At 34.5% G+C, this 27,761-nt stretch overlaps 1 protein-coding gene across 2 annotated transcripts in view; it reads left to right on the top strand.

The window, feature by feature from the left end:
* The first annotated feature begins 2,891 nt into the window (after window positions 1-2,891).
* The window catches only part of LOC148951729 (lysosome membrane protein 2-like), a 117,851-nt gene continuing 92,981 nt past the window's right edge, over window positions 2,892-27,761 (top strand). The window contains exon 1 of one of the 2 annotated variants that reach the window (XM_089089303.1): window positions 2,892-3,045. In XM_089089303.1, the coding sequence (XP_088945429.1) occupies window positions 2,991-3,045 (55 nt within the window). In that variant the 5' untranslated portion in view covers window positions 2,892-2,990. Of the gene's footprint in view, window positions 3,046-6,206; window positions 6,230-27,761 lie in introns of those variants that run through there. The other variant, XM_089089304.1, reaches the window with a different exon arrangement.

The following is a 27,761-nucleotide window of genomic DNA, read 5'->3' as shown; positions in this document are numbered from 1 at the left end:
TTTGGAAAATATCTGTTACTATTCCAGAGATAAAGCCCCCCCCCTCCTATCAAATCGTGTTTTATTGCCCCGTTTTTTTCTTCCAATCCTATGTTAAACGCAAACCGAATGTCTATAAAACTCAGTAAATAGTAACCGAAACTCTAAATAAAAATAAAATTAATATGCAAATTTTGTTTTAATTATTCATGTACGGTGAGCCAAAATCAAAACCTGCATTAATTTAAAAACGTTAAAAAATTAAATTAAAAAAACAAGTTTGTTTTAACTGAAAGTAAGGAGCGACATTAAAACTTAAAACGAACAGAAAATATTCCGTATATAAAAGGGACTGTCCCTTCCTCAACGCCTCGCTCTTTACGCTAAACTTAGACTCTTTCTCACAACTCTATTTTTTAAAACAATAAAAAACTTTAGCGTAGAGCAAGGCGTTGAGGAGGGGACAGCTCCTTTCATATACGGAATAATTTTTGTTCGTTTTAAGTTTTAATGTCGCTCCTTACTTTCAGTTAAAAAAAAACTTTTTTTTTGTTTAATTCGTTTAGAATTAAGTCATCCAAATGTAATTTATTGTCTAATAATTTTTGACTGAACCCCAAAAATATTAACGGATGTGTGCTGATAAGCTTAGGATTTTGTGACGTTGAACAACTGGGCAAGACTTTTAACGACTTCACCGTTCAAACGAATTCACAACTCCACCGGGACATGGGATCCTAGAAAGAGAAATGTGTTTCCAGATAAACTTTTTCTATACGCGTATTGGGCTTCCACTATATCCAATTTTTTCAAGGTTTCCCCGAAACCCCCCCCCCCCCCAAAAAATAGGCTCTGAACAGGCACGTAGGTATTATTTTATTTAAGGGAGGAAGGGTGATTATAAGAAAATATTATTTAATAATTTGAATTAAGAGTGCCCAGTATTTCGGAAAGTTAAAAATTAGGGGGGTGGCTGAGGCTTCCTCCTGCATATATCCCTGTCTCCGAAACTTACACGACAATTTACGTTCGCAAAAACAGGAGCGCTAAGACGAAATACAAATTTTTAGTTTTCGTGGAGATTTCAAGAGAACTCAGTTTTTTTTTGGTTCATTTTGGAGAAACTCCAACAAATCCGGGAATAAGGAAAACACTGTGTGTTTTCGGTCTACGATTTCGGTCTCTCGAAATCGTATTTCTTTTAATTTCTGGGCTCTTCTTATTAAAATTATCGAATAAAAATTGGGCTATTATCAATGCCCCCTCAAAAAAAAAAAAAAAAAAATATTGGGCTCCCCAAAAAATTCCTTCGGACTTGCCTGTGTATAAGAAGTTTGGTTCTAGGCGTTTAACCCCCCGGAAAATACCCCCTCGCGGTATTTAATGCTTAGAAAAACGGTCATGTCATTGAAAAAAAAAACACTTAACACTTGGAAAAAACACTTAAACGAAATATTACATTTACCTTAGACTGTGATTCTTTTTTTTTTAGTTAACAAAATTTCCAGATACCTCGCTATTCTTCTGTAATTGTTTAGTGGCCATATACCTAGAAAGAATTGTTTTCTGACTTCAAACTGTCCAAATACTTTACCCCCCCGGTAAATACCCCTCCCCGGAAAATACCCCCCCCCCCGTGGAAAAGAAGGCTTTTCAAATTTGATAAATTTATTTGAGTTTTTTTTTTATTTCCATAGGGGGAAGGAGTTTTGGTACTTGTGTATTATGGGCAACTCACTCAAGTTTACGCTGTGTAAAACTCTAGAACAAAACCGGTGTCTCCGTTAGTTTTTTTTTCAGCTTAGCGCGAGACAAGACAAAGACAAGTGACAGTATATATGGGAGATGTATAATTTGGGTTGTTTATATGCACATAGGGGGGGGGGGGGTAATGTATTTGGATAGTTTTAATTCAGAAAACAATCCTTTCTAGGTATATGACCACTAAAAAATTACAGAAGAATAGCGAGGTATCTGGAAATTTTGTTAACTAAAAAAAAAAAAACAAAAACAGTAAATGTAATGTTTCATTTAAGTGTTTTTTGTCAAGTGTTTTTAAATGTTTTTTTTTCAATGACCGTTTTTTCACGTATTAGGCCTAATTACTATTATTCGGTTAATGTAGCGTTTCATTTAGTGTTTTATGATGATTGCTGATCAAAGTTTATGTTATTTATGCCTTTCCCTTATGTTATTTTACTGTGTTCATGGTCGTATATTTGGCTTTAAAATACACTTATTTATCCATCTATCTAATATGCAGAATAATTGTACCAAATACATTTTGCATGCAGACCCGCTATCCTTTACCCCTCCCCCACTAATATGCAAATCTATAGGCCAAATTTATTTCTAAAGTAACGAAGAAACTAACGAAAAAAACCGATGTGCTCTCGAATTTTGCACAGCGTAAACTCGAGTGAGTGGCCCATAATAAACAGGTACCAAAATTCCTTCCCCCTACGGAAATTAAAAAAAATAAAACTCAAATAAAATTCACAAATTTGGAAAGCCTTATTTTCCACAAGGTGTATTTTCTGGGGGGGTATTTTCTGCAGGGAGGGGGGTATTTTTCGTGGGGGGGGGATATTTTCTGCGGGGGTGTATTTTTCGGGGTTATTTTCCGAGGGGGTAATCGCCGGGGGGGGGGGGGTAAACGCCAGCCACCAAGAAGTTTAGCCTGCTCTGGTGCCGTTATTAAACTTCACAGTCTCGTACTTTATAATTGTATCATAAAGAGTTCTTTATAACCTCAGATTTCGCTATACATGGGCCTAAAGGTTTGCCTGTGGAACAAACTGTAGATGGCTGAAAGTTGAAAAATGTTTATGTCAGTGAACCTCGATCTTATTAAACAACCAGTTTTTAAAACACAAACGGTCTTACCCGTCCCCCGCCGAAAATATTCCGAATGCTTGCAGCCAGTAACTATAGCAGCCCGGTTGATGCAGAAGATTTGGTTTCGTTGACTTTAGTGTTTCTTTGTTATTCATGGCAAAGTGACCGACAAAATGACGGATAAAGAAAGCAAATCGGATGCAAAGCCATGGGCTTGGCTCTGTTCCTGTGAGTGTACCTTGATATGTATTCGGGACCAGGGGGCTCCCCTGTCTAATGAAAACATTTTAAGCAAAAATAGAGGTTTTGAACTATCACGGTTTGAAGTCAGTTTTGTGTTGTAACTGCTGCTTGAGATTTTTTATTGAAGTATTAAGCATGCCAAGTAACAGTGGGGTTTATTTCAAGTTCGGAAATAAAATAATTCTGCTCCTAGTTTACAGCTATCCCCCCCCCTCAGAAGGAAACACTATAAAATTCTGAAAACAACGTTAAAAATGATAGAATACTTATTTATATCTGTCCTAAAAATGTTTCACTTTGCTTTCTCCCCTCCTCTAATGTACAAATAGGGTCAGGGTTGTATCCAGGATTCTATATTACAGGATTAGATATTACAGATATTAGATGTTAGGATTCTATATTACAGGATTATTACAGGGTTGTATCCAGGATTCATGATACAGGATTCTATGCAACATGAGTAGGGCTCAAAACTCCAATGCCTTCCCAAGGCCAGAATATAAACTTTACTGAAAAAAAAAATACAAATGAATGTGCATTGTCGGTATAATATGCATATACTGATATTTAGTAATCAGAATGTTAATATTATTTGATTTGTTAAAGTTATAAAAGTAAAAACATTTATATGTTTTCAGTAAAGTGCAAATTTTGTTCTGGCCTTGGAAAGGCATATGGGTTTTGAGCCCTACTCATCTTAAATTCCGCTCGTTTTGAGCTAGACTCGGTTATTTATTGTAATTTCTGTTCGTTTTGGGTTTCATTTATTTATCGATGCTGATTTGTGGTAGTTTCACACTTGGTAGATTATTTGATTTTATTTTTGCTAATTTTTGGTTTAACGGAGTTCTTCACTTTTCTTTGAAAAACTTATTTTGTGGAAAAAGTTTTTTTAATTAATTAAAATAAAAGAGACAACTTTCTCGCATGAAAGTGAAGAGAACTTAAAACGAATAGAAGGTACCCTGAATATAGGAGTCGCTACCTGCCTTCTCAGCTCCCTCTCTTTATTCTAAAGTTTGACGTGCGTTTTAAAATCGGATTGTCGTTTGGTAATGACAAGTGCTTTATTTACCTATTCAAAAAACTGAAATGTTTTTGTTTTTTGTGTCTGTGTAGAGTAAATTCAGCACACCATACTGACGTAATGAGCAAATTGATTCTCGGGGCCTTCTAGAACAGAAGTTAAACTTCAGAGTAAAAATCGGGGGATTGAGGAAATCACTGGTCATTATCCTATTTAGTGTAATGTCTGAATGCTTTATGTTTGTTGGTATAAATTTGCCAAATTCCTTCTGTTTGTAAAAAAAATTGCTACCGGTATGTTAAGAATTAATTATGTAAATTTTCATTATTAAATGATCATTTTAAAGCAACGCGCGCGGGCGTTAAATATCAGCTTTCAGTTGCAAGGCCTGTAGTTGATATTCTCATGCAGACATAAAAATTTCAGCTTTTAAATACCTTTAGCTCAGTTGCATAATTTTGTCAAAATCCTGGGAGAGGGGAAGCCAAAGTTGGAGCTAATTTTCCCAAATCAAGTGGAAATGACAGTGAAAAATGAACAATATAGTACCATAAAGGCAAAGATATACTAAAGAAAACTGACCTGTTTCTCCGGAATCTTGAATTATGAGGGTTATCTTAGTTTTGACAAGATTTTCGAAGAAACTAAATTTCAGCTGGGGGAGAAACTGGGGTCTGGAGGGGGTAATTGCCCCCAGCCCTATAGCAGATTACGCCTTGTTTTGGCTACAATTGAAAGCTACAATTTTATGTTAATGATTGATATTTTTTATTTTCAAGTTTTAACCTGATATATTTATCAGGTTTTATATGATATATTTATTTTCAAGTTATATATTTACCTGATATATTACATATAATAAATATATCATTTATGTTTATTATTTTAAGCCAACAAGCGCACAGGTATCTGTTGGAAGATCCAAGGAAATAAAACTTCTATTCATACCTGAAAACCCCGATTTCCTAAGACTATTTTTTTGGTTGTTTAGAAACTGAAGTTTTTAAAATAGTATTACATTCTTGTCGATGTTGCCATGTTGAAGCGTGAAGAGCTAAACTAATTATTTAAATGTGGTAACACTTTTTGTCCATAAAAATCCAAACATAATCGATCTATTGATTCTCGAATACAACCAAAAGACCTCCTTAAATTTTGAAAAATGTCTTTTTAGTATTTTGGAAAAATAATTTGCCCTCCCCCTTCATTTTGAAAAATTCCATTTTTTGTATCTTCATTTTAATAAATAGAAAAAAAAAACTTGTCCCCTAGCATTCTCATTGATTAGCGCCCCTGTATTCAGTATCAGGGGAACGTAAGATCAGTAATTATTTGTAATTTGATTCATTCATCAGCCAAATATAGTTCTTTTGTTTATAAAGTTTACTTCCTTGTGACTTAAGGCAGGATAAAAAAAAGGCAAGGTTACTATTGATTTCTATGATGTGTGTAACTTGAGCAAAATTTCCTTGACCTTTCCTTATATCATTACTTCATTGACAACGAAATCGATTTTGAATTACACTTGAATATGTACCAAGTTAAATGAGCGTAGTAAGAAAGAAGTTGAAACACACCATTCTTTGCAAAACGAAATTTGTTTAGGGGGCGGTGGGGGGCTGATTACCAAGCAATATTTCATACTGTCTGAATAAGTGCGTGCGAAAATAAACTTTACTGAGAGGTTAAGGTCCAAACAACTGACACTGAACCGACACTTTAACCGACACTGAAGTGTTGACGCGTCGGAATCGAAATTGTCATCACGTCTAAAATCTGAGATATCGCCCCGGACGTATATTTTTTAAAAGTATATATGTAATTAATAATTTAATTGTTTGTTTTCTATGTCGTAAAGTTTTGCTTTCTAATCACTTCTGCTTTCTAATTACTTCCCGAATATTTTGTTTCTCGAATAAAATTCTCTGTCCTCGCTTGCAACGGAAAATCACCAACTGGATAAATCCTTAAATTCTGTTATTGTTTTGTTGTTCCAAGAGGGGAACAGAATGAATTCTAGGGGTTAGACGCATATTCTTCAGCGTTTAGTCTAGTCATTTGAAAGTTCTCGGTGATAAGGCGTTCTAATATTGTGCAAAATGACATATCGCCATTATTTGAATAATTCTATTATGTTGAAAGGTAATCACTTGAAAAACTTAAGGTATTTAGGAGTTATGGTAAGGCTATTCACGGTTCACCTGCCTTCGCAGTTACGGGACTGCAGGTACGAAATAAATGACAGTAAATAGGCCATTTAAAGGACGCTGCTTGAGTTTGTAGGCCACGGCTACGTAAGGTATTATAAGGTGGATATGTTACTATATCCAGAAGGCACACGCACAAGATTTTTTAGGGGGGGGGGGAATAATAAAAAGAAAATTAATTGATAATTTGAATAAAAAGTTCCCAATAATTCGGAAGAAATTAGGATTTCGCAAGGGGCCTGGAACCCGTGCCCCCCCCCTGCGTACCCCCCTCCTATCCCGCCTATTGATAAAAGAAAAAAAGGAATGCAAATTTGTGCTAAAATTATATGCTAATATACTATAAAATCGTTGATATTTTTATCGTTTTATCTGTACAATATAGCGAATTAACAAATACACTTTTTGGGTTTTGATCCATAATTAAAAAATCTGTTCCCTCTCCCTAATTACGAATTTATTTTTTCTTATGGGGGGGATATACGTGTTCTTGGGCGTAGAAAAATTCATGTAACGGTCTAGTTTATGCATGATCTAAACTAAAGACAATATTAACCAAATTTTTTCTCCATTGCCTTCGGCAAATTTTATTTATTAGACCCCACCCCCTCCCAAACGTGTATATATAGCCCTAGGCTGTATACATAATTTTTTTTTGTCATTTTTTATTTAGCATAATGAACCAGCTGTTGATGAGAAATAAGTATAAAAATATTGTAAGCCAACAAATTCAGAAAACTTTCGTATATAACCTATTCAGGCGTTGGGGGGTGGGGGCTGGTACGCTGTTGCGGTGGCAGCGATTACTCTATTTGGAAAAAGTTTTGGGCGGGAAATTGAACGGTATTAATTTGATTTTGGTGTCTCATTTCTGTGTGTAAACAGAATATCACTAATAATCCAATAGATAGAAATTTGTTGAATGTACAGTAACGAACTAAATTTTTTGTTTTTAGCAAGGGAAATTTGAAACCTCTCCTGCCTCTTGTGTACATGACTATTTATTATGGAATTCACACGAAGAAGTAAATAAAAAAGGCTTATAAATGTTCTCTTAACAGAAGTAAATATAAAAGGCCTATAAATATTCTCTTATGAATGTTCTATAAATTGTTATATGATACATTTTTCTCGTATTTATAAAGTAGTTGGAATTTTAAGTCGGGAAAAGGTCTGTATTTCGAACAATTCTTTTTTTTATGACATCACCAGCAATAATAGCTTACCTTCCTGACTTTGTAAGACAGGAAAAAAAAAAACCTAGAATAAATACGTTTTTGTATTTCAATTTAATTTTACTTTTTAAAAACATTTTTTTTGTCACTATTTGGCCTTCTGATTCCATTTCATTCAAACGGATAGAAAATTAATGCCGAATTAGTAATTCTAAGCATAATGAACCAGCTGTTGATGAGAAATAAGTATAAAAATATTGTAAACCAACAAATTCAGAAAACTTTCGTATATAACCTATTCAAGCGTTGGGGGGGGGGGGGGGGTTGGTACGCTGTTGCGGTGGCAGCGATTACTCTATTTGGAAAAAGTTTTGGGCGGGGAATTGAACGATATTAATTTGATTTTGGTGTCTGATTTCTGTGTGTAAACCACAGTAGACAGAATATACCAGTAAGCTTATCGCAGATCATTTCTGGTCTTCGTGAACAAAAAGCTCCTCCCACTTATTTCTGCATTAGCTTGTTTCTGCATTAGCTTTATTTCCGTCTCTTTCAATGCACTTAGTGTGCCATTGAAGGATTGTTTGTGGTATTAGAAAAGATTTGCTCGTGGCGATAGAGATTTCTCCTATAGCGCCTCTTGGAGGTCAGATTCCTTTGGGAGCATTTACCTTGGGGACTGGCGAACTAGTTACCTATTATCGGACTAGACTCAGACATACAAGAGAAACGAACACTCATAAAAAGACAATAGGTTTATTAAACTTACATGCTTAGTTGTACAGCAGTGGGTAACATCACAGACAATAAGATGATGACCGAGATTATTTGCGGAGCGAACTCTTTTAGATCCAACTTCATATTCAAATTAAAAAACACATTTACCCCACTCCCACCCGCAGTTCTTTCGTCCTGCGCTCTAGGGACTGCCTGCCATTGGCTCACGGGCCCCAAGGACGCGAACCCTCGTCCAATCATACGTCTTAAATATTTTTGATGATTTAGGCGTTCAAACGGGTCTTATCGTTTAAACGTCCTTAAAAATATTGTGCGTAGCACTTTTCTTATTGCTCACTGTCTTAGCGAAATCCAAAGACTGCAGTTTCTTGTCTTCGCTGATTAAGGACTTTTTCCTTTTTGAAACTAGATTTATCTTAATTATAGGAGTCAGAATTAAGGAATGAACCTTATTTTTGTATTTAAGGTATATAGTGTTTTACTCCCGGTATATATCAACCTTCACATGAAATAATGACTCCACGTCATTAGTTACTGCCCATAAGGAGTTTTAAAGTTTTTCAATTATTTTTCTTATTTTATTATACATCCCTATTTAAAATTAATCTGCAGGAATAAGATTATGTTTTGTTATCTGTCATCTACTATAATAAAGATTTTTTTTTTCTTTTTCTATATCTAAAACTGATTACTTTTAATTTTACAATAAGGTTGGGACTACTCTACTTTTACGTTAGTTCTCTTTTTTTTTGATGTCTATATGACTTACTACATACTATCTAAACAACGTTAAATGAATAACATAATAATATTAAACCTAATTATACTTGTGGTACATAAATAAATTATTTATAACATACAATATTTGGTTCAACATATTCACAGATGACATTAAAACACTTTCACTATTGAGATTTTTGCATTGTCAAAGTTATTAGGAAGTAACACATGTAGCTTCACATCTATTCATCACCTTTCGTGTCCTTAGTGTACTACACCCTTCCGTTTTAAATTACCGTCCTTCACTCCTTTTGTCGTGGCAAAAATTACGAAGCAATTACGTTATGGTTTCTTCATGGAACAGTTCGAGTCTAGTTGTCTTTACACGGTAATTTTCCCCTAATAGTCAACTGGGAAATGACTGTTAAACATAGTTCTAATAGTCAACTGGGAAATGATTCTTCCCACTACAGGTGTTGGTGTTTTTCTTCTCGGCATATTATTTTTATGATTTTTGAGGCACATAAAGAATGTATTCTCGCGTAAAATTGTTCATTTGTGCCATTAGAAACGGGTTGTCGTCGTACTATAGTGACTCTTTTAGTATATTGTCTTTAAATTCAACTTCAAACCTCTTCAACTATTATCTAACTTCAAATATAGTTAAGTATCGTTTATCTTGTGCTGCTCGATGGTGTTCTCAGAGTTAAAGTTCAAATTGTCTTTAATTTCTGCTTCAAATATCTTCAAATATCTTTAAGTATCTTTTAACTTCGAATATCGTCTATCGTGTTCTGATCGATGGAGTTCTCAGAATTAAACTTCAAATTGTCTTTAATTTCGTTTTCAAATATCTTCAAATGTCTTTAAGTGTCGTTTAAATTTAAATATAGTTTAATATAGTTTAGCTTAAAATATCATCACTATACTGTCAAATTATTATGGGGTCCATAGTGAGTATAAACAGCAATATCTAAGTATTTATATATTGTACTGACCGATGGGTTTCTCAGCGTTTATCTGATTATATAGTTCGTTAGGGCACTTGATACTGAGGTTCAATTATAGTGTTACCTGATACGTAATATGGTTCATAGTCGAAGAAACGACGATCAAAGGCAACTGTTGTTTTCGTAGACGAAGCTGGGATGAAACTTGCCTGGGGTTATGGTAAGTACTCTTCGCTGGTTGAGATATGATGAAAATAGATGCTACTGTGTCGTATCTGTACTGGGCAGCTCATTGTAATGCTCAATAACCAAAGTGTCCATTTACTTTCCTGTAATAAAAACAGCGCGGCAGAATCACATGTTCTTTGAAGTAAATACACATACAATAATTCACGCATTAATTGGGTTATAATTTCTTATCTATGAGACAGAGTTAAATAAATACACTAATATTGGTACTCACGATGAAAATCTAAAACAGACATTTCTTCAAATTTGTTTTGATAACGAAAATATCGATATTAAATAAACATAATTTACCCTGCATTATTAAGTTTGAGGTCTAATTTTACAATATGTTTCATGCCTGCATTGTTCATGTATGTCCGTGATATATAAGAAACGCCTGTGTGGCGGCACACCAGCATGGTTTTAATCAAACAATACTACAGTGGGTGACCGATACATAACAAGGACGAGTGGAGACCTCTCTACCCAGTAGTTTTCTGATGTCTTCCCTATTTCTTGGCTTAGACGTTCTCATGTGGCTCCGGGTTTAACGGCTGAAATGCAGATGTTTTTAGTCTCAGTATTTTTCCGTAATTGCAAGTCAACATTGGTGCCTCGTATTCGCCTTTATAATGAGGTCATTAGACGCAGGATTTCCAAGCTTGCCTCCGTAGATTCCAGTTAATGCTTGGCAAAGAATATAAGCATAATGAAGAACTGACATCAATATCTTTTTAGAAAGCTATTGTTTGAGCAAATCCTTCGGCACTAAATAAATAAATATTATATTAAAGTCTTATTAGAATCCGTTAAGCGAGAAACACCTTCACATTAATAGGGAATTCCTTGTGGATTTTACGCAGTCGCCATTGGACATACACAGGGTTTCAATCCATATATACTTATTAAATGGTTTTAAATTTTACGTATTTTTATTGAGATATAATTTCACATCAGCCGTGTAATTCTTCATATAAACGTACCAATAGGTTGTTTGATTGTAGTTACCAATAGTTGGCTATTAGTACATATATTACTCGAGTAAGAAATACATGAATGAGCAATGTGTAGGCCTAAAATAATTATAATCTGCACTAAGATAAAATATTTCATATAATTAGACGCTTCTGTACTGGTAGTTTTTTTTTGATTTTATAAAGCTGCCAGATATAAGGGTATAGCCTACTGAATTGCATAGTTTAAAAACTAAACTTCTTTTCAAAATACCAGACGCTCCGAATTAGTCGTGTTTACTTCAGCTAATAAAAACAAATTCGCTCTATCAAAATATACTGAAAACTGGCTGAAATTTGTACGGGTATAATGGTGGTGAAGAAATATAGGTTTCAAGAGGAAATTTCTTTAGTATTCACTATATCAGAATTGGATAATTTAATATACATGTTGCTCAAATAAATTTCGCATAAACTAAAAAAGGGGAAACAGGAAAATTTTTTTTTACAAAAATAAACGTTTTTCGCTAAATGAAGCACAGTCTTTTCAAGTTAAACATAAACCTTAGTCTAACTTAAATAAATTATCAGGTTCTAAATAGTTTATTGAGATAATTAAATTTTAATTAATAACTTATTGATAAATCATATTTTTATAAATAATTAAATTAAAAATTGATTACTAATTTATTATTAGAATAGTTAAATAAGAATTTGACTTATATTTTAAGAAAGAAAAATGAAAAAAACGGCAAGTAAAAAGGAAGATTAAACACTAAAAACCTAAAAATAGAGCAAAACACGATTCAGATCAAGCTCTAGCTATGAATAGTGTCAGATTATCGAATTTTTAAGTCAAGTTAGGCATATTTGATTTATTTTTGATTAAATTTTTTTTTTCAATCTTCACGTTGAAGGCAATTTCAGCAGGGATTCTACATCTTAGAAAACTCTTATGCTCGTGGTAGAGAGGAGATTTCGCCTCGACTTAATCCATATATAAAACCATGAGTAAAGATATCACCGTCATCACCTTGCAGTCTACTTATTTGTAGAAATTAAACGATAAGTAAAAAAATTTTTGTTTTGTTTTTGATGATATCAATTCTTGTTTGGACCTGTGTCGAATTTTCATAGAAAATCTGAGGGGACCTGAGTCAGTATAGGTAAGATATAACATGACTGACTTGTGAAAATATGTCACAATAATTAGAGCAAAATATAGGTCATGGATAAACCAATGAAATTAAAGAACATTTTTGTCACAGAACTATAGAACGGTGATCTCTCTGTTATTGTATTACGTCATAGATATAGAATAAATGAAATTAAATTTTTTCGTCAAGGAGCTAAAGACATAAATGCCTTTGTTTCTCTTTGAAAGTAATGCTTAATACAGCTGGAAGACAGCATACGTCATAGATATAATATAATTACATTAAAACGCTTTTTTTTTCTCGGATTTATAATAAAGTAAACTCTCTGTTTCTCTTTCAAATCATTCTGATCCAAAAACGAAAACTGAACGCGTTCACTGAAGTTTCTATTAAACATTTAATTATTGTTTTGATTGTCCCTTATTGGCATAAAAATACTAATTTCTTACACTTTAAGGACTGAGGAATATCCCTTCCTACGTTCATTTACGCACAACAAATTTACAAAACAATCATGGGTCTTGAGTTCCTCCCCAGGCTTCCCACAAGACGTGGTCCAACACCACTTGTCGTTCTTAGTAGACCACTAGCTTCCTACCTTTGGTTATTTTTTGTTCCAACCTTTCTATTATCATTTGAAAGGGTATAGAAATAAGACTAACAAAAATAAAACATCCAAAACTCAATCAAATACTTACTTGGTTAACTCTAACGGCAAACTGTTAAAGTTATTATGGTGTTACATTTATCATCTTTGAGTTTTGTCTTAATGTTTATTAGGGATATTTCAAACTGTCAGGTTTTTTAACCGTTCTACCTGACTGTGTCGTTATTATCTCCTCTGTTTCTTGCAGTTTTTTCTTTTTCGGTTTGTCTAGCGAAATAATGTCAAATTTTTTGTATTGCTTTTTAAAAAACTCTTTCCCTTTTAATTTCTTTTGTTTACCGTTTGCGGCTGCTGAGGTCGGCCTTGCTTTCCCTATTTCTTTAGCTACTATTAGGTCTGATTCGACTTCAGACTCTTCAGAACTGGTTGCCGACGAATCTGGATTGGAACTTTTAGAGGTGGCACTTTTTGTGGTATCACCTGCCATTCCTTCGTAAATTTCTGCTCCCCTGGAAATAGAAGGTTTATTCTCTAAGTTCTCGCTTTGAGTTCTCAACTGGGGGGATTTGAAAGATTCATGAGAGCTTTGGGAGGAATCAATAGTTTTCGCGGGGTTCCTCCAGTGTTTGAAGGCCATGTCTTCAGGGGGATGGGGAATTCTTTGCAATAGGGATTCCCTCCGTGAAGTCCACGTCCAGTGTTGTTTAGCTTTGACCTTTGACACGGTTATATCATGATATCGACCTTTCTGGTAATCCGTTGGGTTTTTAGTCCTGGGCAATGTACTTTGACTCGTTTTTATGGGAAAATTTATTAAATACATAGCTTCTCGCAGGTTTGTTTTAGTTATATCTTTGGGAGGAGTTTTCTTTACAGTAAGACCGGGGGTGTCTACAGCTCTGTTTAATTCTTCTTGTAAGGACAGGGGCCTTTTTAGTGTTGTTGTAGGGGAAACCATATCGTCTGGAACTCTGGGGGGGGGACATGGGGTCAAGATTCTATCGGGGAAAAATTGGGTTTTTGGAGATATTGTATAATCTAAATCTTCAGTGCCCACCGATGAATAGCTTTTTGGACTGTTTGTCGTTTTTATTTCATGAAAAAATCCTGGTATTAGGGATTTCTTCTTAGGAACAACTAGATTTTATATTGCTAAAAATTCTTCAAAGTTTTGTTCATCGCTGTCATTTTCAAAATAATCTTGTTTGAAATTAAAGGGTTTTAGCTCTGCCAGTCTTGACCTAGGGGGCTCATTTTCCGAATCTGACGAATCAGTCGAAGCGGGATGGGATACCCATCTCTCTGGAAATTTGGCTGTTTTTATTCGGCTAACATGCGCCTTGTAAGTTTTTCCGCTATCGGGGTTCTCCATTTTAAAGGTATATTCATTATCATACTTCTTGACTAGTCTGTGAGGCCCAGAATATTTGTTGGAAAGTTTTTTTCATTCCGTTTTCACCTAGTTCCTTAGGTAAACGAATTCTCCTACTTTGAAATATATATTCCCCTTAACTTTTGGTTGGTTTCTTAGCTCTTGGTTTATTTTACTTTTTTCCAATTCTTGCCTAACTATTTTATAAGTTTTCCTCATTCTATTAATGAATTATTGTTTATAATCTTCTGAGTCGTGATAATTTTGCCGAGATTCAAAAATCAACAAAAACGGGATTATAAAAAAAAGATCAAAAATTAAAAAAAAATGAGTTTATTTTGTTTCTTAGGTATAATACTATTTGATTACGTTAGGTAAGTAAGGTAATAATTTATCCCAGTCGCTCCTATTTTATTTCGTATAAATAAGTAGAAAGTTCGAAAATATTTTATGTCTGTTTTCTATTTTTACATTATGTTGTGGATGGTACGGCGCTGTCACCATTTTCTCTATATTAAGAAAAGTCATTAAATCTTTTGTTACTTTTGCAACAAAATTGCTCCCGTTGTCGCTCAAAATTTTATTAGGAATGCCAAATTGTAAAAATAATTTTGCAAATGCCTTACTTGTGGCTTAAGCACCTTGATTTTTTAAAGCTTTTGCAAAAATAAATCCGGAAAAATGATCTACAACCAAAAGGATACATGTATGGCCTCTGCTAGAAACAGGTACGCCTCCATTTGTCCCGTACAGGTCAAATGAGATAATATCGAAGGGGTACTTTGCTACTGGGACCCTTCCCAGTGGGGGATTTGGATACGCTGGGGGGGTTTTCTCAAATTACATGCTTAGCATGTACTTACAAATTCTTTAAGTTTTGTCAGTGCCGATTGTACGTAAAAGTATTGTTTTAATTTATGGAACGTTTTCATAACTCCTAAATGTCAACTTGTGTCCGAATGAAAATATTCGAATGCAGGCCCTATCAAGCTTTGTGGTAACACAGGTATTTATCGAGGTTTGGTTTCTATTTGTCTCAGAAGTCACGATTCTACACAGTATTTCTTCATCAAAGTCGTAGTAAAAATTATCTATCTCTTTTCTAAGAGTTTTGAATTTATCCGGTAACGCCTCATCATTCACAAAATAATCAATTAGTGCTACGCACATTTCGTCCTTTTTTTGCTTTCTTTTTATATTTTCCAAAGACAAGGGACAATAGTTAATCTTAGTTTCTTTTACTGCATCTTTGAATTTGTTTTTCTTATATCTATGTTTAATTTTAGCATTTCTAGCGTTAACTTCATTTTCTTCAGTTTCCGACCGACCATTTTCTGTATATCTACTCAAAAAGTCGCAAGCTACGTTTTGTTTTCCCTTTAAATGTTCAAATTCATAATCTAGGTCTTGGATTTTCATAATCCATCTAGCTAGAATGCCCGTGGGGTTTTTAAATGTGTGTAGGTACTGCAAGCTTTTATGGTCTGATCTTAATATAAATTTTCTACCAATTAAATAATGTCTAAATTTGTCCAAGTGGTAGATAATAGATAATAATTCTAAGTTTGTGGCGGAATAACTACTTTCGCCCTTTGATAAAGTTTTACTTGAATAGCATATAACTTTTTCATTTTGTTTGGGTGTTCCCTGTAGAGGGTTAGGGTTTTCTACTGGGATTGTTTGCGAAAGGATAGCGCCTATGCCTTTCGAGCTAGCATCGGTGGTAACGATGAATTTTCCGTTTTCGAAATCAGGGATTGATAAAATTGGTTCAGAAGTGAGTGCCTGTTTGAGTCGGTCTAGGGAAGTTTGAGCTTCCTGGGACCAGGTAACATTATGGGAGTTTCCTTTGGTTAATTCCGTGAGGGGTTTCGCAAATTGGGAATAATTGCGTACGAATTTTCTAAAGTAGCCAGTAAGTCCTAAAATTCCCCTTAATTCTTTCATAGTTCTGGGGGGCTTGAGGTTTTCAACACATTTTATTTTAGCATGGTCTGGGGATATCTTTCACTGGGTTACTACTACTCCTAATAATTTAATGTTGGATTGAAATAAATTTACTTTCTCAGGCCGGCATTTTAAATTGACTTGCCTGAACTTCTCGAACACCTTAGCTAAGGTTGATAAGTGCTGCTCAGTGTTTTCACCCACGCATATGATATCATCGACAAAATGAATTATATTCTTTAATCCTCTTAACAGGTGCAATAAGGGTCTACATAACGCGCTTGAACTTGTTTTAAGCCCATATGGTACTCTCAAGTATTCATAAGATCCATATTCGGATGCTGATAATGCAGTTTTATGGACATCCTTTTCGTCTATTTTTCCTTGGTGTTAGCATTGTGAAATGTCCAAAGAGTTAAATTTTTTGTTTTTGCGTGACAGTGAGTCCAGAAGTTTGTCTATTCTCGGTCGAGGAACTTTGTCTCTCATTACGGGAGTATTGAGAGCACTATACTCCCCAAAGAGCCTGAGCTATAAAGCATGTGTGTGTACTATTATTATTTTTGAACGATACGGACTTATGCTTTTTCGTATAATATCGGTCATGTATACGTCATGGATTTTATTCTTTAAAAACTCTTTGTGCTTATATGGCACACGATATGGCTGTTTTGCTACGGGGTTACCAGTCGTTAAAAATTAATTCGTGTAAAATTTGATAATACCCATTTCATTTTAAGATTCATAAAATAAATACTTAAAATTACATAAAAATTAGCATAATTTTTTATTAATTTACATATAAGTAATATGATACATTTTAAATTTGTTTAAAAATTGCGATTTAGTCATAGGGTATTCATTATTTGTAGTTTTAATACCGTTAACTAGGTTTCTTTTTGAATTTTTCCATGTATTTAAATCATTTTCAGTTAAAACCTGGATTTGGACTAAACAGGTCCCCTTTTTAATTTTAATTGTATTATTTTCATGGTTATTGGTTACCCAAATAAAACCTTCCCCTTTGTCATAATATATAATCTGGTCCTCGCATAAAAGATTTTCGGGTATTTCAGACGGTGTCGTAAACCATATTTCTGATTTGCTAATTACTGGCTCGATCAGTTGTGATATTTGGATTTTTTGCATCGGTTTGGGAGGGACTTTTGTTTTCCTTATCGCAAATCCGTAATATTTCTCTTCATTTTCATTGTTTATTAGGTTCATGCTGGCGCGATGCTGCGCCATTGCGGCATCTTGTGGCTTCACGTTGGGTTTTATTATGTTTTTCCACAATTCAACTATTTTCTTAATTTCATTTGATCTGTACTGTAGCATATCTCCTATTTTCATTTTCGCAGATTCAATACTGTTATTATTTAAATTTACTTCATTTTTGCGATATTTCTAAGGATAATTGAACAAATTTCCAATTATGACATGTCTTTGCGAGACATGGGGTTCAAAATATTTCGACATTATACCACTAGAAATTTTGTTTACTGTTATGTTATCTTCGTAACCTCTGTTACGATTTCTTAAGGTAGAAATTTCTTCCTCCACCTTAGCTGGGTAGACCAACCTCTCGTTGGCTACGTCTAATAGTATTCTATTAGACCTTAGAAAATTTGCCCCTATAATAGCTTCATATGGGAGATTATCGCATATGATGAAATTTGTCTTGAATGTTCTGTTGTGTCTTGTTAAGTTGAGACATATTGATCTATTCGCATTGAATTTATGGCCTGTGATACTTGTTAAATTCTGATTTTGTGTGTTCTTCTTTAGCCTAATGTTCAGGGTTTTTGAATTAAATAATCAAGAGTTTATTATATTTACAGTCTCACCATTATCAACTAAGTCCGTAAAGTAAACGTTTTCTACAAAAAAATCATTAAATATAGGTAACCTGTTAATAATATCACTACAAGAAGGCACTAGTATTGTTTTGGACCTATTAAATATTCCTGGCACCCTCGGGGTCCAACTTATGTTTCTGAGGGGCCTGAAGCGTTTCCCTGAGAATTTATTTCATTTCTCAGTGCCTGTAACAGATGTTCAGACGTATTAGGCTCCGTAGGCATGTTTAAATGATTTTTGTCTGCGTGTCTTTGCCATGTATTATTATGGTAACGTGGATGTCTCGTGTCAGTGCGGTTTGCTGGCACTGTTAGCCAGTGCTGTTGGCTTGTAAAATTTTCATTTCTCATCGGGACATGTTCATTATTTTTATATTGCATTCTCGCATTATATTGGCCTTGGCGAGTATTTGGGTTTTCAAAACTGTAATTAATTTGCCTGTTGGGGAAAGGGCTGTACAAATTTGGCTGGTACGCATTATAAGGTACTGATTGGCGCAATCCCCCTGGCTATAGCCTATTGCACGATCGGTGCTAAAATTTGTTCTTCTGAATAAATGGTCACCGTAAAGTTGCATATGACCGACAGTATTTCTTGGTCTGGGATTGGTGACGTAGTGGCACTCTCTTGCTATGTGGCCAACATGATTGCAGTTATAGCACCTTATTATTGTAGGGTTAAAGGGCTGAAAACGTACTGTTTTCTGCCTAGCGGGTTCTGGCGTTTTGTTTCTTTGTGTTACTGGGGAGTTATCCCTTGAAAAGAAATTGGGGGATGTCTGATCGCCCTTGAAGATTAGGTTCGCGTTTGAGTCGCCTAGGCTGTTTATTTTTGCATTACTATGATTTGCAACCATTTTATCAACTTCAATTAGTCGTTCTACCTCTTGGACTGCAAGATCCAACGTCTGAATATTCTTGGATATTACTAATCTATATAGTTTTGGGGGTAGCCCTTGCAAAAAGGTATTTAGTATGATTTTTTCATACAGTTGCCCAGAACCACTTCCGTATTTTGCTTCTACATAAATGCGTATATTATCCAGATATTCCCTTATATTTTGTGAAAAATCAAAGTTCACTACTCCATGTTTTAATTTATTTATTGAACAGGTTTCTATAAATCTCTCTTTGAATGCTTTTAATAAGTCATCAACAGTATTTATTGTCAAGTTGGCGTTATTTCCTATGGTATGCTCGACCTGATTTAGAAAGGTTAAGGCCTGGCCTCTTAATCGTAGTAGGAGCATGTCTTTTAATGGTTCAACTTCTGTTTTTGTTAATTGTACAAACTGGGTCATATGGATATTAAATTCGTCAATATCTGATTGACAAGTGTATTCCGGGATAGATTTTGTAATCTCTATATTTTTTGCGACTAACTTTTGCACTATTAGTAATTCATTAAGATCCTCCATATTTTCGTTTTTTTTTTTGCGGTTTTAACAAATTAAAATAAAATTTTCATAACATAATTTTGGGTTTGAAAATATATACAATTTTATATAAGGGGTTTACTATATTATCCAAGCGGTTATAGGCCTAATCAATTTTCTTATATGTCTGTATCTTTCCAAAAATTAAATTTGAATTACAAAGTTTAAATAGCCTAACTAGTTCGCAGTTTTCCTCCATCCTACCGACAGCGCCATTTGTACCATTGAAGAATTATTTGTGGTAATAGGAAAGGCTCGCTCGTGGTGATAGGGATTTCTCCTATAGCGCCGCTTGGAGGTCAGATTCCTTTGGGAGCATTTACCTTGGAGACTGGCGAACTAGTTACCTATTATCGGACTAGACTCAGACATACAAGAGAAACGAACACTTATAAAAAGACAATAGATTTATTAAACTTACATGCTTAGTTGTACAGCAATGGGTCACTTCAAAGACAATAAATGGTGACCGAGATTATTTGCGGTACGAACTCTTTTAGATCCAACTTAATATTAAAATTAAAAAACACAGTTACCCAACTCCCAAGCGCAGTTCTTTCGTCCTGCGCTCTCGGGACTGCCTGCCATTGGCTCACGGGCCCCAAGGACGCGAACCCTCGTCCAATAATACGTCTTAAATATTTTTGATGATTTAGGCGTTCACACGTTTCTTATCGTTTAAACGTCCTTAAAAATATTGTGCGTAGCACTTTTCTTATTGCTCACTGTCTTAGCTAAATCCAAAGATTGCAGTTTCTTGTCTTCGCTGATTAAGGACTTTTTCATTTTTGAAACTAGATTTAGCTTAATTATAGGAGTCCGAATTAAAGAAGGAACTTTATTTTGGTATTTCAAGTATATCGTGTTTTACTCCCGGTACATTTGATGGAAACAGTCGCAAACAGACTAACCTGCATCCCCGCTAATCTGACTTCGCCTATGTTTATATCTCCCAAAACGGAAATAAAGCTAATGCAGAAACAAGCTAACCCCGGTCCGGGTTTTTATAATGGGTGAGATAGAGAATGATCATACTGCTAATTATATAAACTGTGGTGTAAACAGAATATCACTAATAATCCAATAGATAGAACTTTGTTGGATGTACAGTAACGAACTAAAATTCTTTTTGAGCAAGGGAAATTTGAAACCTCTCCCGCCTCTTGTGTACATGACTATTTATTATGGAATTCACATGAAGAAGTAAATAAAAAAGGCTTATAAATGTTCTCTTTAACAGAAGTAAATATAAAAGACCTATAAATATTCTCTTATAAATGATCTCTAAATTGTTATATGATACATTTTTCTCGTTTTATAAAGTAGATGGAATTTTATGTCAGGAAAAGGTCTGTATTTCGAACAATTCTTTTTTTTATGATATCACCAGCAATAATAGCTTACCTTCCTGACTTTATAAGACAGGAAAAAAAAGAATAAATACGTTTTTGGATTTCAATTTAATTTTACTTTTTAAAAAGTTTTTTTTTGTCATTATTTTTCCTTCTGATTTCATTTCATTCAAACTGATAGAAAATTAATGCCTAATTAGTGATTCTAAAACATTAATTGGTAATTTTGAAGCAATTTAACTAGTTCGCTAAAGTAATATTTTGAATTGGCGAACTAACCAATTTTCACCAATTGACCTTTTATACATTTGAAAGGAAAGTGTTTAAAAGGAAGACAATATTGGTCAAAACTTGTCGCATATTAGACTAGGGAAACTATTCAAAGTATGTTTTGTTTTCAGCACAGTTTAACAAAGTATTCAGTTTAACAAAGTATTCAGTTTAACAGTCTAACAAAGTAATTCAAAGTATGTTTTGTTTTCAGCACAGTTTAAAAGCACAGTTTAGCGTTTAAGGGGGTGGAAGCTCGCTCTTATTTGTGGTAATTTCTGTTCAGTTAAAGTTTGACTTGATTATTCATTTTTGTCTATTTTTGTTTTTGGTTTCATTTATTCATTCATTGTAATTTGTCTCCGTTTTAATTTAGGTTTAAATATCACTTTACTTTCCATTTAAAAAGCTATTTTTTAGAAAAAAAAAATTTAGAAAAAATATTTTCTAAATCTAACTTCTTCGATTTTAATTGGCATAGTTTTATTATGTGTTAATTTGGAATGCGCGTAATAATTTTTAAATTTCTCTGCTTAATAAAAAACATGGATTGCAGTTTGAATTCAGGCAAAATTTGAATATTCAGTAAAAGGTTTAGATATTTTGTAGCTTTATGCGATAATTTTTTAATAACTTTTTGACAAAAAAAGTTAAGGATGAATATAAATTTTTAGTCTTACTTATTGAAAATCTAAATTTTTTTTTGAAATTCCACCTTCCCTCAAGTTAATAGTCCGAGAAATTGGCATTGGTAGTTTTGTATTTGCTATTTCAATTACAGTTGAGGAATTGGTACTTAGAAAAATAAATTGTAATGTTTTGATTCAAAAAACCTTTATTACTCGTTACCATTTTTGTTTCCCTATAGTTGCTGATACCAGACCTTTTGTTCTTTCCTGTTTCACCTAGTGCACCATGTCCCTCGTAGGTTTGCTGGTCATGGAAACGTAATAATTGGGGGAAATTTAAAACGACCGGCTTGGAGTTAGACCAGAATTCGTGGTGGTGGCCCGGTGGGTTGACCTCAGCTTGGTAATTAATTAAAAAAAAACGAAGTTTTTCCGAGGGAAGTAAAGAGCGAAGTTGAAACTGTAAACGAACGCAAAATATTACTTCACAGCTTTTCTAAAATATATCACTAAAACAAATGCAAATAAATCAACGGGTGATATTTCCCTATCTTTGTAACATTACAGAAAACTAGCGCTTTACTGAAAACACAAAAGCCAAATATGAAAAACAAGAATATTGATTTAGGAATCAAAAGTAAATACGTAGCCTCGCAACAGCAAACTAATAACGCTTTTCATAGTCCTACAGGAGCTGTGATATCAGTAACTTTCAGTATACAATTAAAATTATCTTAAAAACTTAGACAGAAAAATAATAAGTTTAAAGTCATTACACAGCATTTAAAATAATGGATTGGTTTATCAGGTAACATCTTGGTCTCACCTAGTATTAGTCGAAAAGAAAAATATATCAACCGTAATATGAACTCTGGAAATCCAGTTATTTCTCTCTGTAAAACAGAGAATTATAAGTTGTGATACAAATTCTAAAGCGAGTCTGTATCGACACTTCGAACTTGTCTACAAGATTAAATAAAAAAAAACAAGTTTTTTTAACTGAAAGTAAGGAACGACGTTAAAAATTAAAACGAAAAGAAATTATTCCGTTTATGAAAGGGGCGGTCCCCTCCTCAACGCATCGCTCTTTACGCTAAAGTTTTTCATTGTTTAAAAAAAAATAGAGTTGTGAAAAAGTCAAACTTTAGCGTAAAGAGCGAGGCGTTGAGGAGGGGACAGCCCCTTTCATATACGGAATAATTTCTGTTCGTTTTAAGTTTTAACGCGTTCCTTACTTTCAGTTGAAAAAACTTGTTTTTTTCTATTTAATTTTTGAACGTTTTTGAATTAATGCAGGTTTTGATTTTGGCTCACCGTACATGAATAATAAAAAAAAAAATTTAATATTAATTTTACTTTTATTTGGTTAAATGGCTTTCTCGAAACCTGTTTAATTTTATTTACGAACGTTTTTATTAGTAATAAATATACGGAACTTACGAATTAACTTACGTAACGAACCTCTATATTCTTATATTTTTAATACATATATTAGAGGGTTCGCCCCCTAGTCAATACCTTGCTCTTTAAGCTAAAGTTCGAATTTTGTTCCAATTCTTTAAAAATGACCCCTTAATCACAAATGCCGTGAATTAGAATAAATAGCTCTTATGATTTTACTAAATAATATTTGCCTTAAAGAGTGAGTTACTTATTAGGGGATGAAATAAATCATATACGCAATGTTTTCTGTCATCTTAATTTTTGATGATGCTCCTTTATTTCAGTTAAAAAACTTGTTTTTTTTTATATATATAATTTCTGATCTTTATTTAAATAATGCTAGGAGATCCAGCGCCCCCTTCATAGCAATGTCCCTTCTCCCATGAAAACTTCCTTCATGGTAAGATCCTCCCACATAACCCCCGACCCACTCCCCCCACTACCAGAAAAAATTCCCCCTAAAAACGTTTGTATACTTTCCAAAAACCAATAAGGGCCTAAATGTTAACATTAGGTAAAGTTCATAACTTTCAGCCCCCCCTCCGAGGATTTCAAAGGATTAAGTCATCCTAAAAAACAAAGTTATGACATTTTTGTCCCTGGTGAACAAAGTGGCTATTTAATAATTTTTATTTGATGACTTCGGGGAAAAAAGAGCGTGGGAAGGGGCTTAGTTGCCCCCCATTTTTTTGGTCACTTAAAAAGGGCACTAGAACTTTGAATTTCCGTTTGAATGAGCCCTCCCACGATATTCTAGGACCACTGGGTGGATACGATCACTCCTGGAAAAAAAACAAAAAAAACAAATAAACACGCATCCGTGATCTTTCTTCTGGCAAAAAATGCAAAATTCCACATTTTTGTAAATAGGAGATTGAAACCTCCGCAGTAGGGTTCTCTGATACGCTGAATATGATTATGTGATTTTCATTAAGGTTCTATAACTTTTAGGGGGTCTTTCCTTTTTTCGAAAATCAGCCAAATTTTCTCAGGCGCGTAACTTTTGATAGGTAGGACTAAACTTGATAAAACTTATATATTTGAAATCAGCATTAAAATCTGATTCTTTTGATGTATCTATTGGTATCAAAATTCCGTTTTTTACAATTTCGGTTACCATTGAGCCGGATCACTCCTTACTTACAGTTCGTTACCACGAACTGTTTGATAATCATGAAATTTCCTTTTCAAATCCCAAACGACAGTCAATCTTTGAACCGAGCTCATTGTGCAGAAGTGATGCCAAATTCAACGAAAAATAAACAAATAAAGCAACAATCTAAAAACGCTTTACTTTTATACTGCTAGAAGTGTCCTTAAAAGGTTTACTTTTACCGCACCAAAACTCTTATATTGTTTTCAGTAAAGCGATAGTTTTCTGTAATGTTACAAACATAGGGAAATATCACCAATTGATTTATTTGTATTAGTTTTATTGATATATGTTGGATAGGCTCTGAAGTAATAATTTTTGTTAGTTTTAAGTTTCAAGTTCGCTCTTTACTTTTCTCGGAATAAGTTTGTTTTTCTTAAATTAATCTATGCTCGTTTTTGTTTAAAATTTAATTTAGAAACAGTACTGCTGTGACCAGAGGCGTCGTTTGGGGTTGGCAAGGGGGGCAGTTGCCCCCCCCAATAATATAAAGAAAAAATATTATTCATCCCCTGCCCTTTGACTATCCAGATATGGACCTCTTTTGCCTCCTCAATAAAAACGCTGGAGATTCGCCCTGGCTGTCACCTCTTTTATTTTTACGGAATAATATTCCCAATAAATATTGGCAGGGGTGTAATTTTCTGTGGAGTAGGGGGGATTTCTCCTCCCCGACCTTGGTTTGCCCCTCCTAGACCCCAGTTTGCCCCCCCCCCCATCTGAAATTTAGTTTCTTTAAAAATCTTGTCAAAACTAAGATAAGCCTGCACAATTCAAATATTTACAGACACGGGTTAGTTTTCTTCAGTATATCTTAACCTTTATGGTACTGTATGGCTCATTTTCGGTTTTCACTGTCATTTTCACTTGATTTGGGAAAATTGGCTCCAACTTTGCCCCCTGAAGGATTTTGACGAAATTACGCCACGTGATATTTATAATCCTGTACTTTCTGTCAATATTATAAGCATATAATGAAGTCACCCTGCCTTGCATCGTTATCTAGTTTTGCATATTGCGCTTGAAATTTTCCAAGAATGATTTGGTTTGTTAGAGAAATTATCGGTAGTTGTTCACCAAATGGTACACACGAAAGAAGTCAAGTTTGGTTAATGCTAATCCAAAAAAAATAAAATAGGATGAATATATAATATTTTAGAAACAGATTTGGGCTATATATTTGCACTGGGGGGGGGGGGATAAAGCATACCATATATTAAATACGTAACCTAACCTAGGTCCCTTCCCCCCCCCCTAAACCCCCAAAAAACAACAGTTTAAATATTGTAAATTCAATGAGAAACCACGCTCTTCGATCAATTTAGATAACAATTACCCGCTTTACGGGTCTCCATGTCTGCATTCGCTGGACAGTCTATAGCGGTGTGTACCAATTAGTGCACAAGTACTAAATTCTCTAAAAATGTTAGCTAACAGTTTTTTTTCTTTTGGACGGCCAGGAGATACTTAGTGGAATATTGTTAGCTAGCTGTTTTTGTTTGGACAACGGAAAAAGCCTGGAATAGGTATTTTGCGACCTGAGAGTGAAATTATCCAATTTCATCAGAAACGAATTTTGAAGATCGTCTTCCATTTAGCATATTTTTTCCGCTGTTTCGAACGTTCTACGTTTGAAATGTAAGGCGCTTTTTTTACTGTACTTTTTATTGTTTCTTTGTTCCTACTGTTACTGCTACTGTTACTGTGCTGCCCTTTGACTCTTTACGGCCCTTTGCTACTTAGCAACAGAAAATTCAGTTTCATTCTAATCGAGACGTCAGCACTTTTCCTTGGAGCGAAATTATTGCGGAACTATCATTAACAAAGAAAAAAAAACCTGATACAAAAAAAAGCTGACACAAATTAATAACTGGACTATGGACTGTTCAAAAGGAGGGTTGGAAATCCTGACAAGGAGCGATTTTTTTTCAGAATAAATTTTTGAATAGTAGACAATTTCACTCTCGAGGTAGTAGTTGGTTGAAAACACAGGAGCACAGCAATAAACGACAAATTGGAAGTTAAATATGGGGAAGTTATACCAGATTTATACCAGGCAAGATACCAGTTATACCAAGTTATACCAGGCAATATACCATTAAGTTATACCAGATAACTTGCTGGTCAATCTGTAACCAGACAGGAAGAAAATATCAATGACCAAGGGAGAGCGTTCAAAGATCTTAAATTGTTTCGGCAAATCAACACAATACGTCAGTGTTGCCAACGCGGTACAATTATACCGTTTTTGGTACAATTTGGAGGTCCTGATACAATACGGTACATTTGGAATTTTTTTTGATACAAACAAATTTTCCATTACGCGTTGGATTTACTTGATCCTTTCTAACTGGGATATCTCTTCAAGTTTTAGTTTATCGAAAATTTTCTTCTTGTTGCGGCAAAAGTTTAACCTACTCTTCAGATGGTACAAACTAGTCTCTTGTGGTTCAATTTTATTTGAAAAACCGGTATAGTTTAGTTCGAAGTGTTGGCAACACTGCAATACGTATGCTGTCTAGTTATTTTCCTTGATATCCTAAGATAGTGCTACACGATAACACGAGGAAGCTGAATACGTATAAGACTAGCAAAAGCCAGGTTTCAGTGGTTTTCGAATCGGGTGCCTGGATTTTTCGGCTGGGATTCCCTGCTTTACCGACCAGGGTTTCTCGCTTTGTAAGCCGGGTGACTCACTTTCAATGCGCTGTTGCCTTGCACTGGGGGTAGATAGATGGATTTTTAGATAGATAGATTTATTTTCCATATACCAGTAAAATAATTACATAACAATCTACAAATCCCCACAAAGGCTCCATGGCCATGGCCCTGGTAGGGGTGGCATGCCTTGTGAATTAGGGTATCTCGTGTTGTTTGGTCGAGATTCTTCGCTTTCTGGAATAAGATTCCTCGCTTTGTAGGCCCGGTACCTCACTTTGCTTGCTGGGTTACCTAATTCCGCGGGCTGGTACACCAAGCTTCACTTGGTAAAAGTGATCTGCGGTTCTCGCGAATTGTCTTTGCTTAGCTCTTTGCTTCCACTTGCTTTTCTTGAACAAAATTTGAGTGACTCAGAATTGTGAATTACAGGCAAAAAAATGGTAAATTGGTAATGAATGGGAACCTAACCTGGAATGAACGACATCATTCAAAGTCGAGCTTTCTTGATCTTCTTTTTTTCTCAAATCAAGAAAAGAATATTCCAAAAAAAACTATCAATGCTTCTGTAGTCACTGCATATCCCACGGCCCAAAGGAACAGAATGCAACAGAATTTCTAGTCTCTACGTTCAAAAGTTTATAGACTAAAGACTTCGAAAGTCTCTTCCTAGTCTAAAGACTATTTTTATTGTTTTCATTACACATGTATATTTTTAAACGGATTCAAAAAATTGGAAAGCGGAATTAAGCGTAACTCGCCAATGCACCAACGACAAGAATGCTTCAGGTCCGTGGAACTTCGGAATATGCACGAACCA

This window comes from Artemia sp. Qi Xiang Cuo, chromosome 5 (genome assembly GCF_049724085.1).
Source record: "Artemia sp. Qi Xiang Cuo chromosome 5, ASM4972408v1, whole genome shotgun sequence".
Lineage (NCBI taxonomy): Eukaryota > Metazoa > Arthropoda > Branchiopoda > Anostraca > Artemiidae > Artemia > Artemia sp. Qi Xiang Cuo.
The sequence above is the reverse complement of the archived record's forward strand: the minus strand, read 5'-3'. Positions and strand labels throughout refer to the sequence as shown.